The following is a 17,935-nucleotide window of genomic DNA, read 5'->3' on the forward strand; positions in this document are numbered from 1 at the left end:
AGCTTTCAACGATAAGCATTTTATTCCTATGCTGTGGTCTACTCAGGTTTCGGACACTTCAATTTTGGGCTCGTACCCAAGTGAGTCGGAATTAAAAAAAAAAAAGAAGAAAAAAACAGACATCCAGGATAAAAATACATACATCACGGTGGGCCCTACAGAGTAACATACCATATCTTTTCCTGCAGAACCCGCGTACGGTCGGCAGAGGTAATGGCAGTACCCAGTCGTCATCCAAGAGAGTCTAGATGCCCAAGACCCAATCATACAAGTAATACGCGTAGAGAGAAAGGAAGAAAGGGTCGTCGTACTCACGCGTAGTTGTAATTTAAATATATAGACATTGCCCTCCAATCCACGTATGTAAAAACGGTGCGTACGGAACTAAAGTGCTCCTCCCTCCCCTTCAACGCATCTTAGGTCGGACTGAGGAGATAACCGATCTAGGCCAGCTTTTCTTCTTTTCCTTTTCCTTCTTCCTTCTCTTCATGGCCGCTCCTCCTGCTAGGGCTCGAGCCGATTACGATTACCTCATCAAACTCCTCCTGATCGGCGACAGCGGTAAGCGATCCGATCTACAATCATTCCCATGATTCTTTTTCCCGATCACCATCTCTCTCTCTCTCTCCTTTTTTTTTTTTTTTTTTGATTGTTTTGCGGTAGGTGCATTTGATTGATCCGAGGATGAATGCATTTTTTCATGATGAAAGAAGGAAACTGATCCGAATTTTGTATGATTTGATTTGGAAAATAATGGTTTTGGTCTGATATTCTTTGCAAAGATGGAAAATCCACAGCTGAATCGAAACTACGAATGTAGAGATCTGAGTATGGTTTTGAGCGTATTTCGATAGATCACCGTTTAGGACTTCTTCTTTTGTGATTTATTTCAATTCTGATTGATTTGTGCTTCGATCTGTCAGATCTGTTGTAAGGACCGCTTGGATCTGCCTGATCTGCAATTGGTCAACTTGTGGTGCCATATGTTGACCGTCTGATGGATGAGTAACCTAGATGCATTAATTCTCCACCGTACATATGGCTATATGTGGTGATTGGAACCATAAAACAGCGGGTTCGATCATGGTAGGACGGCTGCAGGTGCGGTTCTGATCACCACACTAGATGGATAATGTAGATTGGGAGGAAGGAGAAATTGCGTTGAAGTTGCAAAACAATTAAGCAGTCCTTTAAAAAAAAATAAAAATTACAGAAGGCTTAAAAACTGATTTCTCTGACTCAAGGTTTGAATTTAGTTGAGCTGTACTTAATAGATTATGGTTGAATGACATTCATTTTGACTGTATTGGAGAAGATATACAATGCACTAATAAAGACTATATTGTATGTGATAGAGAAATCAATTTTAAATCTAACAATAGAAAGAGACGGGTAATTTGTGTTATATTCTTACAAGACGGCAGGCAAGGTTGAGATTTGAGAAATTCAAGAAGAATGGAAAAATTATAAATTTAGATGATGGGCAAATCTATGAATTTGTATGTGACCTACAATGGATATGTAATGATTCGCAATGACAAGAAGTGAACATAAAAATCAAATGTTTCAATTTGTGTTAAAAAATAGTATTTTTTATTTTTTTTTTGAAAGATACTGATTTTAAAAAGGACAAAAGGCAAAAAACAAGGAAAAACAACAGAAGGAAAAACAGAAAAATACTACTACAAGACAGCCAACGCTAAGGAGCACCCTCAATACAAATTTTGACCCTGAGAATCACCCAATGCTTAGAATTCTTCTAATGGCCAGTCTATGAATTTATACGTTACATACAATAGACATGTAACAATTCACAACAGTGTGTCTGAAATTTGAATGTGTTATATTCTCACAAGTGAGGGGGAAGAAATGGAGATGTGCCTTTGGGGTTTTATGTGATTGTTGTGTGCTACTCAAACTGAAAGGGAAATTTTATAGGATGGCTATAAGACCAGCCATGCTTTATGGGACAAAATTTTGGGCAGTTAAGGAACATGTTCATTGGATTAGTGTAGCTGAAATGAGAATGTTGAGATAAATGAGTGACAAGACAAGGAAGTATAGAACTAGAAATGAATACATTCGAGAGAATTTAGGAGTTGCACCAAAGTTAATAAGATAAGGGAAGGTAGACTTAAATGGTTTGGTGATGTGCAATGGAGACCAAGAACGCCACTGGCTAGGACTGAGTTGGCACAAGTTGAAGGCTCTAAAGGGGCAAGGGGAGGGCCCAAAAGGTCATGGGTGGAGGTAGTATTATAAAAGACTTGATGACCTATAATCTAACTGTAGTTATGATCCTTGATAGAGTGGAATGGCGGAAAAGGATTCATGTATCCAACCCCAATTAGTTGGTAGAATGCTTAGACCGATGATGATGATGTTTCTTACAAGATGACAACCAAGGTTTAGAAACTCAAGAAGAATAGAAAAATAATAAAATTACATAATGGGCAAATCTAGAAATTTATATATTACCTACAATGAACATCAAGGATTTAGTATCGATTTTGGAGTACGACTTATCTGGTACGTAAACCAGTACAACTCTCCGAAACCAAGTATGACTTATCATCCGAAACTGGATGAATCACTTCACCATTACAAAAATAAATAAATAACTTACAAAATGGTGGCGACTCTTCAGCCATGCAGATGGTATAGTTGTAAGGCCATGCAAACCATCCAGATCCCTGACCTTATTATGGTTGGCATATAACCTAAAAATTACATAGAGAAGATACTTTTTCAACATCTTCTTTTTAGTTCGAATTTGGACCAGTCAATAAGTCTCTATTTTTATTTTAACCATCCATTTGATAGTGCCATTAATGGATGGGTAGGATTGCTTAATTATCGTGATTAAAGATATGCTTCATCTACCATTACGATTTGGTTGGTTTGTATAGTTGGATGACTTGGACATCAATGCCACGTGTGATGTGAGGAGAATGAGTTGCCTCCATTTTCAAAGCGGTGCTTAAAGTAACATAGAAGAAACTCCATACCTTCTTTGATAAGCCAACTCACGAGAGAGGCTTGTTACCAAAGCGCCTTGACTTGCCCAAATACGGGGCAAGTTGGACCGAGTCAGGTTTTTTTTTTTTTTTTTTTTGGGGGGGGGGGGACCAGTAGAACTCATTCCAAGTCATATCAGATAATTTTTCGACAATGACGGACATGTAATAAAGATTCACGATGATGAGAAATAAACAATAATCAAATGTTTGAATTATAGTGAACCATTAAATGTCTGTTGTAGGTGACAAAAATCTGTAGATATACCTGTTGTAATTTTATGGGGCAATTCGTTCCAGTTCACACAGAAACCAGTACAACTCATTCCGAGTCATATCAGATAATTTTTCGACAATGACGGACATGTAATAATGATTCACGATGATGAGAAATAAACAATAATCAAATGTTTGAATTAGGTTTTGAAAAAGAATAAAATTACAACAGGTATGTCTACAGATTTTTGTCACCTACAACAGACATTTAATGGTTCACTATAATGGTAAGTTTGAATTTGTGTTATGTCCTTACAAGATGATAGACAAGGCTAAGAATTCAAGATGAAAAGAAAAATAACAAAATTAGATGATGGGAAAATCTACAAGTTTATATGTTACCTACAACGAAAATGTAACAGCCACTGTATCTAACGGCCCAATTTTTTTATAAAAGGAAAAAATCCTGAAAATTATTGGTAAACTAAAAATTTGAGGATCTCTAAAATGTATTCTTTTTGGTTTTTGGCATATATTTGATGGTGTAATGGGCCATTCTTTGGTAAGCATGCTATCTATCGGGAACAGCTTGACCTACTAAAAGGAATAGGGCCTAAAGATACAAAAATCAAGTCTGATTTGGTGGATTGGGGCCCTTTACATATAATACAACAAAAAGAAGATGGAATAATGAAAAAAAGGGCCCTTTCCATACAAATTCAACAAAAAGAAGATGGAAAAATGAAAAAAAGTGATGGTTTACTTCTTCAATATTTCCTAAAATTGTCCACCCCGTTCTGATTCATCGAATCCTACTCAAATTTGTGTTTTGATCCTCAAAATGTGACTTTATCTAGTTGATGACAATTAGTTTTTAAAGCTTCAGCCAACGTTGAAATGAAAGAAGAAGTGGAAAAACAAGATAAAATTTGATATTAAAATTTCCAAATGGGCCCTTTATGGCTGTGTTGACTTGTAACAGGTCGTAATGTGCCGATACGGTCCGTGTCAGCTGATACATGCCAATACAACCTTTTTTCATTTTAATTTTTATAATGGACTGATTCGCCCTTCATGTCACATGATGGGGGTGACTGGTTCCTTTATGCATCAGCCGATGAGAGTATGTAACTGTTTTTGAATACCATGTGGTGGTGCGAGGTGATATGAAGGCTTGTTACCTACCAATGATAGGGCCTTTGATAGGAATGATCGATGGGACAAGAGTTTTAAATTTTTGTAATGGACTGATTCACCCTTTATGTCACATAATGGGGGTTGCTGTTTCCTTTACGTTTCAGCCGATATGAGTAACTGTTTTTGAATACCATGTGGTGGTGTGAGGTGATATGAAGGCTTTTTTAACCTACCCTAGCATAGGGCCTTAGATAGGAATGATTGACGGAACAGGAGTTTTAAACATGATCCCAAATAGCTAGGAGAAAGGTGTTGTCTTTAGGCCCTTCAACTCTAATCAACCGTCTTCAATCTTTGTTGCCAATGACCAAAATGTCTCAAAATGCTTTCCATCATTTTATCTTTTATTGTGTCCACTCAGCTGCTTTGGAGGACCTCATTTAATTTTTATCCTTTCTTGTCATCTTATTCATCCATCTCAACATCCTTAGCAATACACTCCGCTCACGCTGCCTTCTTATTGCCCCAGCATTCTTTCCCATATAGCATATCTGGTTGAGTAGCTGTCTTATAAAATCTTCCAAAGTTTCATAGGCATGTGGTGATCACACAACGCTCTTGAGGCTATCTCCTCTTCATCAACCCTGCTGTAGTTTTATATCATCAATCTCCTCACCGTTTTCATTAATAGAGCCATGATAACCAAAACATCACTTCAAGAAATATCTTGGCCATCGATTTTGACTAATGCATTGCCTCTATATTGTTCTTACTTAAGTTGCATTCTAAATGTGGTTCTGCTAATTTTTAAGCCTCAAGAGTCTAGAGCCTTCCTCCAAAGCTCCAATTTAGCATTTGCCCCTTCTATTCTTGTCAACCAACGTTGTTATCTGCAATCAATATACACCGAAAGGACCTCATCCTGGACATTAGCAAATAATTAATCTATAACAAATTCAAAAAGGTAAGGGCTTTATGTTGACCCCTAATGAAGACCTAATGCTACTAAAAATTCATTCCTCTCTCTCTCTCATAGTGGTACCCTTGCATGGTGGCCTCTCTCTCTCTCTCTCTCTCTCTCTCTCTCTCGTAGTGGTACCCTTGCCGGTGGTACCCCACCAGTTCTTTATCCTATGCTTTTGTCATATCTATAAAAATCACGTGTAGGTTTTCCTTGTTATCTCCATACTTTTCCACCAATTGTTTAAGTAGAAAAATAGTTTTAATTGTTAATCTTCTTGGTTTAAAGGCAAACTGGTTTTCTGATATCCATTGTTCTTGTCTTAATCTTTGTTCCGCTGCCTTGCCCCATACCTTTATAGTGTGACTTATAAATTTGATCCCTTGGTCATTAGTGCAATTTTGTGAATCTCCTTTCTTCTTGTAAATAGGTGTAACAATGCTTCGCCTCACGCATTAAGCTTTTTTTTTTTTCTTGGAAGATTATTCAACATTTTTGTTGTCCGCAAAACTTATCGAAAAGACTAGTTAACTAAACCGATCTGATGTCTCTCTTTACCTCCCCCACTTCTATAGTTATATCCTTTGTTTTCATGGCGTTTCCTTTCCTCACGCTTCTTAAGGCTACCTTTACTTCCCTTACAAATATATGATAATACACATGTACTACCAACCCCCCAGCTTCAGTGGCCCCTTGTTTATCATCATTTACTCACATCTTCATTCACTTGTTAAGGCTACCTCTGCTTCCCAAACAATAATACACATGTACTGCCAAACCCCCCCGCCAAGCTTCAGATCCCACTGTCTATGATGCAGGGGCATTTTCACACTGGGCACGAGTGGGGTGGCCTGTGGGATGCAAGGGCACACTTGGGGTGGGCGGCCTGCAAAACCCATAGTTTTGGGGCCCGTGTGAGGCGAAACCCATGGATTTGGGGTCTACGAGGGGGCGAAATCCATGGATTTGAGGCTCACGAGGAGGGTTCGGCCGAGGACCTAACCTATGAATTTAGGGCCTAGGCATGAGATAAAGGGATTAATTTATCATGCTCTATCAGTTCAAACTTTTAGAGCAAGTGGTTAATTGTCCTGCATCAAATTGGTATCAGAGTGGAAGGTCTCGTGTTCGAGACTCCTCACCGGAGGTAATTAATGCGGGGGCATTTTCACACCAGGCTTGAGTGGGGTGGCCTTTGGGATGCAGGGGCACACTCGGGGTGGGCGGCCCGCAGAACCCATGGATTTGGGGGCTGTGTGAGGTGGAACCCATGAATTTGGGGCCTATGAGGGGGCGGAACCCATGGATTTGGGGCTCACGAGGAGGGTTCGGCTGAGGACCTAATCCATGGATTTGGGGCCTGGGCTATGAGATAAAGGGATTAATTCGCCATTCTCTATCAGTTCGAGCTTTTAAATCCAGTGGTTAATTGTCCTGCATCAGTCTATCATCATGGCCTCACCCCATCATCATTCTATTACATATGTAATTGGGCTCTTTATTTCTCCATCTTCTATGAAGACCTTCGATCCTCAACTTTGATGTATCTAATGTGTAATATGTTCAACTTCCCTTTTCCCTTTTGCTAGTTTGTAGATATCTTTTTTCCTTCTACAATGCTTAAGTTATCATACAATTTATAGCCTTGCTGCTTCCTTTTTATTATTTTTATATGCTTCGAGGCACTTCTCAAAAAGTCTAGAGCTTTTCTAAGTGCACGTGTGTGCTAAAGCTCATGTACACACCACACATGTGCCAACATGGCACCAATCCATCCATCAGGTGGGTCCGACCTTCTACACGTTTTCCCCAAAATAAATCTGGTTAGGTGGATGGATTAGAAAACTTCAGCCATGTTGATTCTCAGAACTGTGGCCCACATAACCAGTGGATCAACCTGATTCTTGGGCTAGGGCATTGATATAGTGGTTCCTTTCGAATGGATGGATTGGATCTCGGACCCATTGTGTTATGCTGGCACATTTGTGGCATGTACATGGGCTTTATTGCACATGTGTGTACACTTAGCAAAGCTCAAAATTTATATGCTTCTAGGCTTTCCACATTTCTACTTGTCATTCTTTATAATTGGACCTATTTTTGCTAATTGCCTTTTGTACCCCATCTCCCTTCCCCTTACAATGTTTATTTATGTATTCTTTCTTGCCTTTAGATTTCTCAACCATTTCTTTCAACACTCTTTTTATAGAGTAAGCCCTCTTTGTATTCACCAACTCCGTACTCTTACACGACAAATTCCCCACATTCCAAGTTGAGGTTCAAATTATCCTCCTACAGAATTGCTTTTTCACCCAAAAAGAGTCTGGTGTATAAATCCTTACCTACTTTCCATAACAATTGAGGATTTCTTTGGTGCATCGCTTATGGGAATGCTCTACCTAACCTTTGCACACTTTCACCACAACCGGGTTTACGAATTGTGGCGTGTTGCTTCCTGGGTAATGCCTTAAGACACCATACCTTCCACGACAACCAGGTTACAAACTGTGACACATCGTTTTCGGGGAACACTTGAGCTTGATCATGATTCAAAATGGCACATACACACATGTTTGATATTTTGGTTTCACAGTGTTGGCGCTGCCGCAAATTATGGTTGTGCTAAGCAAAATAGGGTCCACTGTGATGTGTGCATGATATCCACTATGATGTATGCATGACATCTACTCCGATCATTAAATGCACCCTCCTCATGTTTGGCCAGGAGTTCAAAATTGGGCTGATAAAAAACTGGCAGGCCACACCACTTGGAACAGTTGTGAAGGGAAGGGATACCTATCCACAAAAACCTTTCGGAATATGTGCGAGTCCCACTGCAGTGTCTATGTTCCATCCAATCCATTCATCAGACATGCCCTACCAAGATAGAGGGACATGCTAAAATCAGGTCATTTCAAAATTAATTTGGGCCACAACATATGAATTTAGAGGTTTTAGGCATGATTTTACATTGTTCCCTATTTTGTGGCCTGTCTAAATTTTGGATTGGCCAAATTTTTTGGCTTACAGTGAATAGGAGTGCTCGACATGATGACAGAGTGGATTTCATACACACATCATGGTGAGGCCCATACAACTCGACACTATGTTGGGGCTGATCTTTTGGATGGGTTGGACATTGTATACAAATGGCATTTTTGGGCGTATAAGTTCGTTGGATTGTAGAACAAATTTAAGGAAGCCATTTGTTTCAAATGCGGAGATGGGTGGAGGATTAGGATATAGGTTGATCATCGATTGGGTTGGAGACTGGCCTTCAGGAGTTTCCGAGACTAGCGGATCTTGCTCTAGACAGGGGCATATTGGTGTCTTGTTGCTTCTTGTCAGATGTGGGAGTTTGGTTCCCCCTGAGTGTAGAAGGCATCTAGCGGATGGGGACAATGGAGGAGCTTGCTCGGTAATTGGCTAAGCTCTAAGATGTTAGGCCGGGTTTTGGGGTGAGGTATGTTATGGTGTGTTCCAAGGCAAAAACTGGCTGATTTTCCATCGAATTGTCTCCTCGCTTGGTGAGTGAGAAGTGTGGGGCCACATTTGCTGTATGCACCTTCCAAAAATGCAGTCTGCGCTTGGCTAGCTGGCAGAAAACCGAGTTCTCACAATCGACAACCTGCAGAAAAGAGCAATAGCGTTCCTCGATTGTTTTATTATGTGGAACACAGAAGATGCAAGATACTTTCATGGCCAACATCTTCTCGTCTGATCGGGACGTCAGCATTACTACCATGTTTGAAGAAAAACCTTTTGAGTTGCTATTGCTGCACATGCATCCTTTTAAGGTTCAGTAGGCCAGCCCCGCATGCACCATCTTCAGCTTTTGCATGCTCCTTTACACGCAACGTATCCCAACCTGGCATGTGTAAGCCACATCTGAGTGGTAAAAATGCTGGGTCGCACCGTAAAGATGACTTTGTCCAAAAATCAGGCTGGTCAATTCATCAGGTAGGCAATCCTTTTTTCACCGTGGACAGTACAGAGGGCCTTGGCAATGTTTCATGTTCAATGTTGTTCACATGTGGTCTACCTGATTAATGGACCAACCTGAAGTTTGCACCAAGCCATCTCAATGATATGGCCTATCCCATGCAGTGCTGTCTCCAACGCGAGCCAGGTTGGCACATCTGCTGCATGTAAGGATGCACATGCAAGTGTGCATGTGGAGCTAGCAGACCTCAAAATCTTTATTTAGGTGATCAAGTGGAAGGGGCCAACACTAGAGAAATTGATGATATAAGCTTTGCTATATAGAAAACGACGTAATAGAAATCGGGTAGAGATAGTGGTAGATAAAGATTTAAAGGACAAAGTTGTAGATGTTAAGAGAGTAGGTGGTAGGATTTTATTAGTAAAACTTGTGTTAGGAGAGGAGATAATCAATCTCGTTTCAAAAAAGAGAGAGGAGATAATCAATCTTATTAGTGCATATGCGCTACGGGTAGGGTTAGGATAGAATCAAGAGACAATTTTGGAAGGAGGATACGGATGTATTAATGCAAGAAATTCCGAATGAAGAGGATATTTGTAGGAGGAGACTTAAATGGTCATGTTGGAAAAGAAAGTAGAATATATGAGAGGATATACATGGATGATATGGCTTTGGGAGAAGATATGAGAGGATATGCACGGAGGTTATGGCTTTGGGAGAAGATATGAGAGGATATACATGGAGGATATGGCTTTGGGAGAAGAAATGAGATGGAGAAGCTATCCTTGATTTCGTTGTGGCATACAATCTAGTTCTAGCAAACTCATACTTTAAAAAGAGAGATGAACGTTTAATAACTTTTAAAAGTGAGTCATATACAAGTCAAATAGTTTTTTTTTTTATGTACTTAGGAAGACAAAATGATCAATTTTTAAGGACAACAAGGTGATACCTGGAGAGAGTTTGACCGCATTACATAGGTTAATGGTTATTGATGTTTACATTAAGAAATGGAAGAATGGGAATGAAATCAATAGGTGTCGAAAGACTAGTTAGTGGAATTTAAAAGAAGAGAAAACAATGTTATTTATAAATAAATTGATGGAATAAAGAAAGTAGAATGTCGAAGAAAAAGTAAACATTATGTGGAATGAGATGGCTAAGTACATTAGGAAAGTGGGCAAAAGTTGTTTTAGGAGTATCTAAGAGGGAAAAACCATCATACAAGGAAACTTGATGGTGGAATGATGATGTACAGAAAGCTATTATGAGAAACGTGCATGTTTTAAGGCCTGCTAAGGGACTAGAAACAATGAAAATCTTGAACAATATAGAAATGGTAAAAAGATTGCTAAGAAAGTAGTAATTAAGGTTAAACTTAAGGCTTATGATGATCTTTACAATAGATTGGGGACAAAGAAGGTGAGAAAGTTGTCTTCAAACTCATAAAAATGACAGAGAGGAAGAGTAAGGACCTAGATCATGTTAGATGCATTAAGTGTGATGATCAGAGGTTACTAGTTAAGGACAATGAAATGAATAAAGGTGGAGAAACTATTTTTAGAACTTGTCAAGTGGCAATCACTTAGAGAGCTTAGAGATAGAAGGAACCTAATGCAGGGGTATTTTCACATGGGACTCGAGTGGGGTGGCCTGTGTGAAGCGAGGGCACACTCGGGGTGGGCGACTCATGTGAGGCGGGACCCATGTGAAGTGGGGCCTACGAGGGGGGTTCGACCGAGGGCCTGACCTGGGTTATGAGATAAAGGGATTGATTCTCTATACTTAATCAGTTTGAGCTTTTAGAGCAATTGGTTAGTTGTCCTGTGCCCACGGTGGTATCAAAGCAGGAGGTCTCGTGTTCGAGATTCCTCATCGTGGGTGATTAATGCAGGGGCATTTTCATACCAGGCTCGAGTGGGGTGGCTAGTGTGAAGTGGGGGCACACTCAAGGTGGGTGGCCCGTGTGAGGTGGGACCCAGGTCAGGTGGGGCCCATGAGGGGGGTTCGGCCGAGGGCCTGGCCCAGGCTATGAGATAAAAGGATTGATTCGCCAGGCTCTATTAGTTCGAGCTTTAAGAGCAAGTGGTTAGTTGTCTCGCGTCAGAACCATAAACTCAAATGATGTCGGAGTCCATAGATACTTTTGTAGGATTAGGATATGTGAAGTGAAAGAAAACTTGAGAATGGTGAAAACATGAAAGGCCCTTGGACTATATGGTATACCAATAGAGGTTTAAAAGCGTATGGGAAATACTGGGCTATTTTGGTTGACAAAATTGTTCAACAAGATTGTAAGATTGAAGAAAATTTTAGATGAATGGAAGAAAAGTACCGTTGTACCTATTTATAAGAATAAATGAGACATACAGAGTTGCACTTACCATTGTTGTCAAATGTGATCGCATATGCGCGTACTGTGGATCGAATCGCATATGCCATGATGGCATATGCGATCCTGGCAAGTATGCCATTGCATACTTTTGTATGCGATAAATATGCGATCGCATATGTGAGTATGCGATTGCATATTGCATATGTGATCGCATATTTCCTAATAATCAGAGTGGAAGCAATTTTTTATTTTTTATTTTTTCAATTTGGAGAACTTTTGCCTATAAATAGGACACTCATATCCCCTCCATTTTCACTATTCTCTACTCCAAAGCTCCAAATCTATTACTCTCTCTCTTACTCTAATCTCTCTACAATTACTTCAAGTATGTTTATTTTTTTATTTTATAAGTTGTGCTTACTCTTTGTAAATTAAGTTGTAAGTTATAACTTGTAAGTTGTTTCAAGTTATCCATTTATCAATAAAATTTCTTTGCTCAAAGTTTATAATAATTAGTTCTCTTTTAATGTAGCTTGATTGTTTTGTTAAAAATTATATAATATCATATAAGTAATTAAATATATAACTTAATGAAACACTCAAACTATAATGAAATAAGTAAAATAACTCAATCCAATCATGTGTACTAATTAGGCAAGTTTTTCCTATTTTTCTAGATTTTTTTTCATTTTTTTCATTTTTTATTATTTTATAAAAAATATGCCATGGCATATGCGATTCTGCGATCGCATATGCGAACAGCATATGCTGATCGCATACAATGGCATATGCGATTTGACAACATTGGCACTTACTATTATGGGATTAAACTTATGAACCATACTATGAAACTTTGGGAACCAATGATTGGGCAAAGACTAAGGCACGGGACAAATGCATTTGAAAATCAGTTTGGTTTCATGTTAGGGAGGTCCACCACTAAAGTTATTTTCCTATTAGACAATTAATGGAGAAACATAGGGAGAGTACCCCCATTAGTTGAGAGAAGGCTTACATGATGATGATGATGATGATGTTACCTCCCATGCCCCTAGAGCCACTGGATAAGAATTGTTGTATGTTACTAAGAAAAAAAATTGTATGGTAAACTCAGATGAACCCTTGCCACTTCCCTTTGTTTACTACTTCATGCTGGACTTAATCATCCCTTGGATGGGACCCACTATCGTCAAAATATAGTATTTGAGTTAGAAACACTGAAATTGTTATAGAACCTAGAAGTGAGGCTGAGGGACATATGTACGGCGGTACTAAATTCATCTCTAGTGTAAATAACGGGAATCGCTTTGGACAATTTTGCCCATGCAGTTGGTTAAGAGGGTAAACTTTTTATAAAAATGTAGTTGCTTGGCTGGGAACGATTGAGATTTTATCACACAAGGGACGACATAACTTGCACCCTCTTCCTTTCACTTCTTTTAGTTCTTATAGCCAGGTACTACTTCTCTTAATTAGATGCAAGAAGCATTTAATTAAGGGATACTATGAGATAAAGACTCTGTGGAGCCCACCTTGATGTCAGTGTGACATTTGCTATGTACATCTATTATGTTGGATAATGTTAGGATGCCAACTCAATAACTATGCGGGTCCGGGGCTCAAATGGGCTATTGCAAGGGAGACAGTGGAGCACACATGCGCGACATGCACCTTTGTGTAGCCCCACCGTCCCTCCACCTCTCTTTCCCCTCCGACTCTCTCTTTTCGGTTTTTGTATCTATCCCACCTTTCGCCATGTGTGTGTATGTGCCATACCCCTAGTGATTTGTGATGGCAATTCGATAAGTTTGTAATAAACCATAGGAAAGTGTATGTTACCAAAATCAGGGATTTTTATATGATTTACTTTTGCAGGTGTTGGTAAGAGTTGCCTTCTTTTGCGCTTCTCAGATGGATCCTTCACAACCAGCTTTATCACTACAATTGGGTGTGTAATCTTCAGTCCTAGATCTTTTACAACTAGTTTCTCTGCAGCGTGTTTGCCTAAACCCAAACATAGTCTAATTACTGAAAGTGGGGCCCAGGTCTCCACGAAATTATTTATTTGTTAATTGTTATTATTATCATTTTTAGTTTTTTGGTGGTAAGAAGCGCTGAAAACGAGGTTGGTTTTGTTTTGTCTGAGCGACAAAAAACCCATCTTGTTTGGGTGGCTTGTTCCCATGAATGAAAAAAGAAGAAGAAAAGATGTGAAGGTGTGGCCACGTTTTGCCAGTGAGCATGAGCTACCAAGTGTAATTTTTACTGAGTGTGAACAGGCCCTTAATTTTGCTTATGGTTTGCTGACCTCTTGCATCTTTCTGTATGCAGCATTGATTTTAAGATAAGAACCATTGAGCTTGATGGCAAACGTATCAAGCTGCAAATTTGGGATACAGCTGGTCAGGAGCGGTTCAGAACGATCACAACAGGTGGACTGCTTACTTCTCTAGAAGAAATATCAAGCTTACTTGGATCCTACTCTTCCAAGATGCATTAATGTGGCATATGCTTATGATCCAGGCTGTGCATTTGGGGGGCTCCTCCATGTGCATCTAGTGGCCTAAAAGTCTGCCTGGTCCCACTTGTCAGGTGGCCACACATGTACAGAAACATGGGTGTTTAAACAGGGTTGAACGAAGTCCACATTTTGACTTACATGTCCCCCACCCAATGACCAGACCAGCCTATTTGTTAAGAGCCTGGATCTCTCACATATTAACATCTTTGGGGAGAGAAATAAAAATAAAAATCCTAGTTGTAAGATGTTGGCCTTTCCCCGTGTTTTCGTCTTTTCACTGGCTAGAGAGTTGTCCTTTATTCATGATTTTTTTTTCTGAATCACTTGTCTGCAGCTTACTACCGAGGTGCCATGGGCATTCTGCTGGTTTATGATGTTACTGACGAGTCATCTTTTAACAGTATTCACTTCTTCCTCTTACCGTTTGAAGTTTAGACAGCCAGGCGTATCCTTTTTCTTGTTTTCCTTTCTCCTAATCTTCTTCAAGCTGACTCATCTTGCCTGTGTAGACATAAGAAACTGGATCAGGAACATTGAACAGCATGCGTCTGACAACGTCAACAAGATATTGGTGGGGAACAAGGCAGATATGGATGAAAGCAAGAGGGTGGGTTCTAATGGGCCTCACCTCACTGAAATATTTTCTCTATTTGAGGTTTGCTTGAATGCATCCAATAATACTTCGGGACTTTTTCATTGGAATCGGGTTCTTTTCAATGACCAAAATCGTTTAAGTAATAGGGCTCCCCTTGGATGGTGGATGCCTGAAAATTTTATCATATCGAATATTTCAACCCTTTGATTAGACAAAGCTCATGGTGACTGTCCATTTCCAAATCAAAGGAGCCAAGTTTCAAATGGTTGAAGCAATCCATCTTAAGAGATCTTAAGAGATTTTATTTGTTGTCTATTCACCATACAAGTTGAGGCTCATCGTATAAATGGTTTGGATCATTGGAAGACAATCCAAATTGAAATGATAAAGTGCCGACGTATCACATTGTGCTACGTCAGGACGTATTTGAACTAACCTCTATTTTCCCCCTTCTGTGCTTGTGAGTTTCCGTGTTTTTTAAAAATTTCTTCCTTCCCATTTAAATGAGAGTGGGCCTCTTTTACAGGCTGTGCCTACAGCGAAGGGGCAAGCTCTCGCTGATGAGTATGGCATCAAATTTTTTGAGACTGTAAGGATTATCATACATGCTGAAATTTCTTTGTTTGAAATAGCTAGCTCTTGCTTCTTATGCTGAAATTTTTTTCATGTTGCAGAGCGCAAAGACAAATTTGAATGTGGAGCAGGTTTTCTTTTCAATAGCAAGAGATATAAAGCAAAGGCTTGCGGAAACCGATTCCAAAGCTGAGGTATGTGTCCCCTTTTGGCCTTGAATATCATTTGCTTTTGCCCCTCTCTTTTCTTTGAGGAAATATACTTGTTGTCCAGCCTGAACTAGCAGTGTTTTAGTTTTGGACGGGCCTTCAGTACAGGTGCTCCCGCCTTTTGGTCATCTTGGCCATTCTTCTGATGGGTCCCACACTCCCACTAGGGATGACTGGTGCTGTGAAGAAGACCCCCTGTGTCAAGAAATCCTAGTCATCGGATTGTTGGCCTGCAACCAGGACTGTCAACGGGTACAACTTGTGGGTACCTGATGGACCTGACCCAATGTTAACCCGTCTGGATCCAATTTCTCAGACTTGCTTAGTAATCATGTCAGGTTTGGGTTTGCCATTTGGTGACTTAGTCCCAGTAGAAAAAGCAGGTCTAGTCATGCTCTGGTCCACCATCTTCGACCCCGATTAGAAATTGGGTTGGGTTGGGTCTAGTTAATTTTATATAGTAATATTATATTTTAAATATATATGAATTATTCTAGCAACTGAATGACGTTTTCCAATCCACAGCACCTCACATGTCTGTGCCATCCAATCTGTACATTTAAGTGGGCTGACCCAGTGAATGTCCTTATTTGACGTGGGCACCACCTGAACCTGACTTGAAACCAAGGTCCAAAGGCCTGACTGATACTTGAAACCCTATCATATCTGGGTCCAGCCTAAGGAGGAGGGGGAAAAAAACAAAACCCAGACCCAAAAGGACTCAACCCGGCAAGACCTGAATCTGATGAAACTGGGTCTGGGACACTAGGACCCAACCTGTTGATTTTCCCAACCTGTTGACAGCCCTACCTGCAACTCTTTTTGGTCCATTGCCCACATCCTCTGTGGCCCCCCTGGGATATATGAGCTGGATCGCTGAATGGTGGGCCCCACCTGTATGGAATGCGAGCCTGGATAAAAACCCCATTAGTTAAAGCCAAGCATCATATGATGCCACTTTTTCCCTTTCCCTTGTCTTCTTGAGCACTAAAGAATTGCATTGTCACATGGTTGCAGGCTCCAACAATTAAGATTAACAAACCAGACCAGGCAGCTGCTGACGGTAAAGCCCCTGAAAGATCCGCTTGCTGCGGGTAATCTGTAGCAAGAGAAGGGCAGTGCTAGAGATGACTCTGTTGGGAACTAATTGTTTGATTCCAGACAGTGATATGATGATGTTGGTGGGTCTTTTGTATTTTTTTTTTCTTCCTTTATCATTCTTTGGAACTACTTGTCTAGTGTGAAATTTTAGATTTGAGGAATTTATATTATATAATGATGATAACAGTCTTGTGCTTTGGATCACATAACCCTGAAGCTGATTGATGACCCAAAAATCAGTCGGATCTGCACTCTTTATGTTGAACGCTAGAAGCCTCTTTCTTCTTCTTTTCCTGTAGGTTGTTTTAGGGTATTTTTCAGCAGGGCTGCAACTTGGTTTCAGGTCAACCTGAACCCAACTGACCCAACCCGAGTACAGATCGGGTAGTCAGGGTCCTTGGGTTGGGTTAGCGTTCGAAAACACCCACTCGATTTGAATTGGGTTGGGTTGGGTTGACTAAAATTCAGGTCAGTTTGGGAATAATAACATGTATTTGGGTTAGGTTGAGTCAGTTTAGGCTGAGAGTAGAGGAATTCAGGTTGGAATTCGATTGGGGGTTGGGTCCTCTTCAGGTTGGGTCAGGGTTGGTTTGACCATCTACCCAACCCAACCCAACCCACCTGAGTTGTACCCATATTTTCCAGTGCATCTTTTCATCGCTAGCTACCATTTAGGAGTTTGGATGGAATCATGTCAAACACGGACACATGCACGCACACAGGGGCCACATGATAGCCTGCCAGATGAATGGTTGGAAATATACATGAGATGGTTTTGGAGGGTGAATCCCATCTATGGAGTAGCCCACCAGAACCGTTGGTTCTTATATGTGCACGCCGCTTAGCAAATTCTTCAAGGTAGGAAACAGAAGAAGAGATGGTAAGAATTGACAAACTGCATGGTTTGCTTGTCATGCAAACCAGGTAAACAGCAACTCTTTTGTGATATAAGGCAGCATGGCCCGCAACTGATTTCGAACAGTCTGGTTAATGGTGTTCGGGAAGAGGGATTTTCATCCTTGCCAAGTGACATGCAAGGCTACCTTCATCCTCACGTGGTAACATGCAAACCTAGGGGGAGAAATAAAAAACAAAAGAAAAGAAAAAGATTCTTCCTTTCTTAGGCTGCTTTTGGCTTTGGCCACCAAAAAAAAAAAAGAAAAAAAAAAAAGGAAAAAACAAAAAGGAGAAGAGATATTTTGTTATTTAAATGATTATTTCTCCATAGAATTTTTGATAGTCATGAAAATTATGCTCATTTGAATGAGAAAGTGCTTTCTCAACGTAACACAAAAGAGCCCTAGTTTGCCATTTAAAAAAAAATGCT

At 40.1% G+C, this 17,935-nt stretch overlaps 1 protein-coding gene across 1 annotated transcript; it reads left to right on the top strand.

Annotated features, from left to right (window-relative positions):
• The first annotated feature begins 282 nt into the window (after positions 1 to 282).
• On the top strand, positions 283 to 16,817 carry LOC131252996 (ras-related protein RABE1c). The gene is made up of 8 exons (XM_058253809.1): positions 283 to 561; positions 13,485 to 13,557; positions 13,941 to 14,041; positions 14,465 to 14,530; positions 14,640 to 14,737; positions 15,252 to 15,314; positions 15,400 to 15,492; positions 16,525 to 16,817. Exons 1-8 carry the CDS (start codon positions 489 to 491, stop codon positions 16,603 to 16,605), a joined length of 648 nt encoding a protein of 215 aa, XP_058109792.1. The 5' UTR covers positions 283 to 488; the 3' UTR covers positions 16,606 to 16,817.
• The last annotated feature ends 1,118 nt before the right edge of the window (positions 16,818 to 17,935 follow it).

Source organism: Magnolia sinica, chromosome 8 (genome assembly GCF_029962835.1).
Source record: "Magnolia sinica isolate HGM2019 chromosome 8, MsV1, whole genome shotgun sequence".
Classification (NCBI taxonomy): Eukaryota; Viridiplantae; Streptophyta; class Magnoliopsida; order Magnoliales; family Magnoliaceae; genus Magnolia; species Magnolia sinica.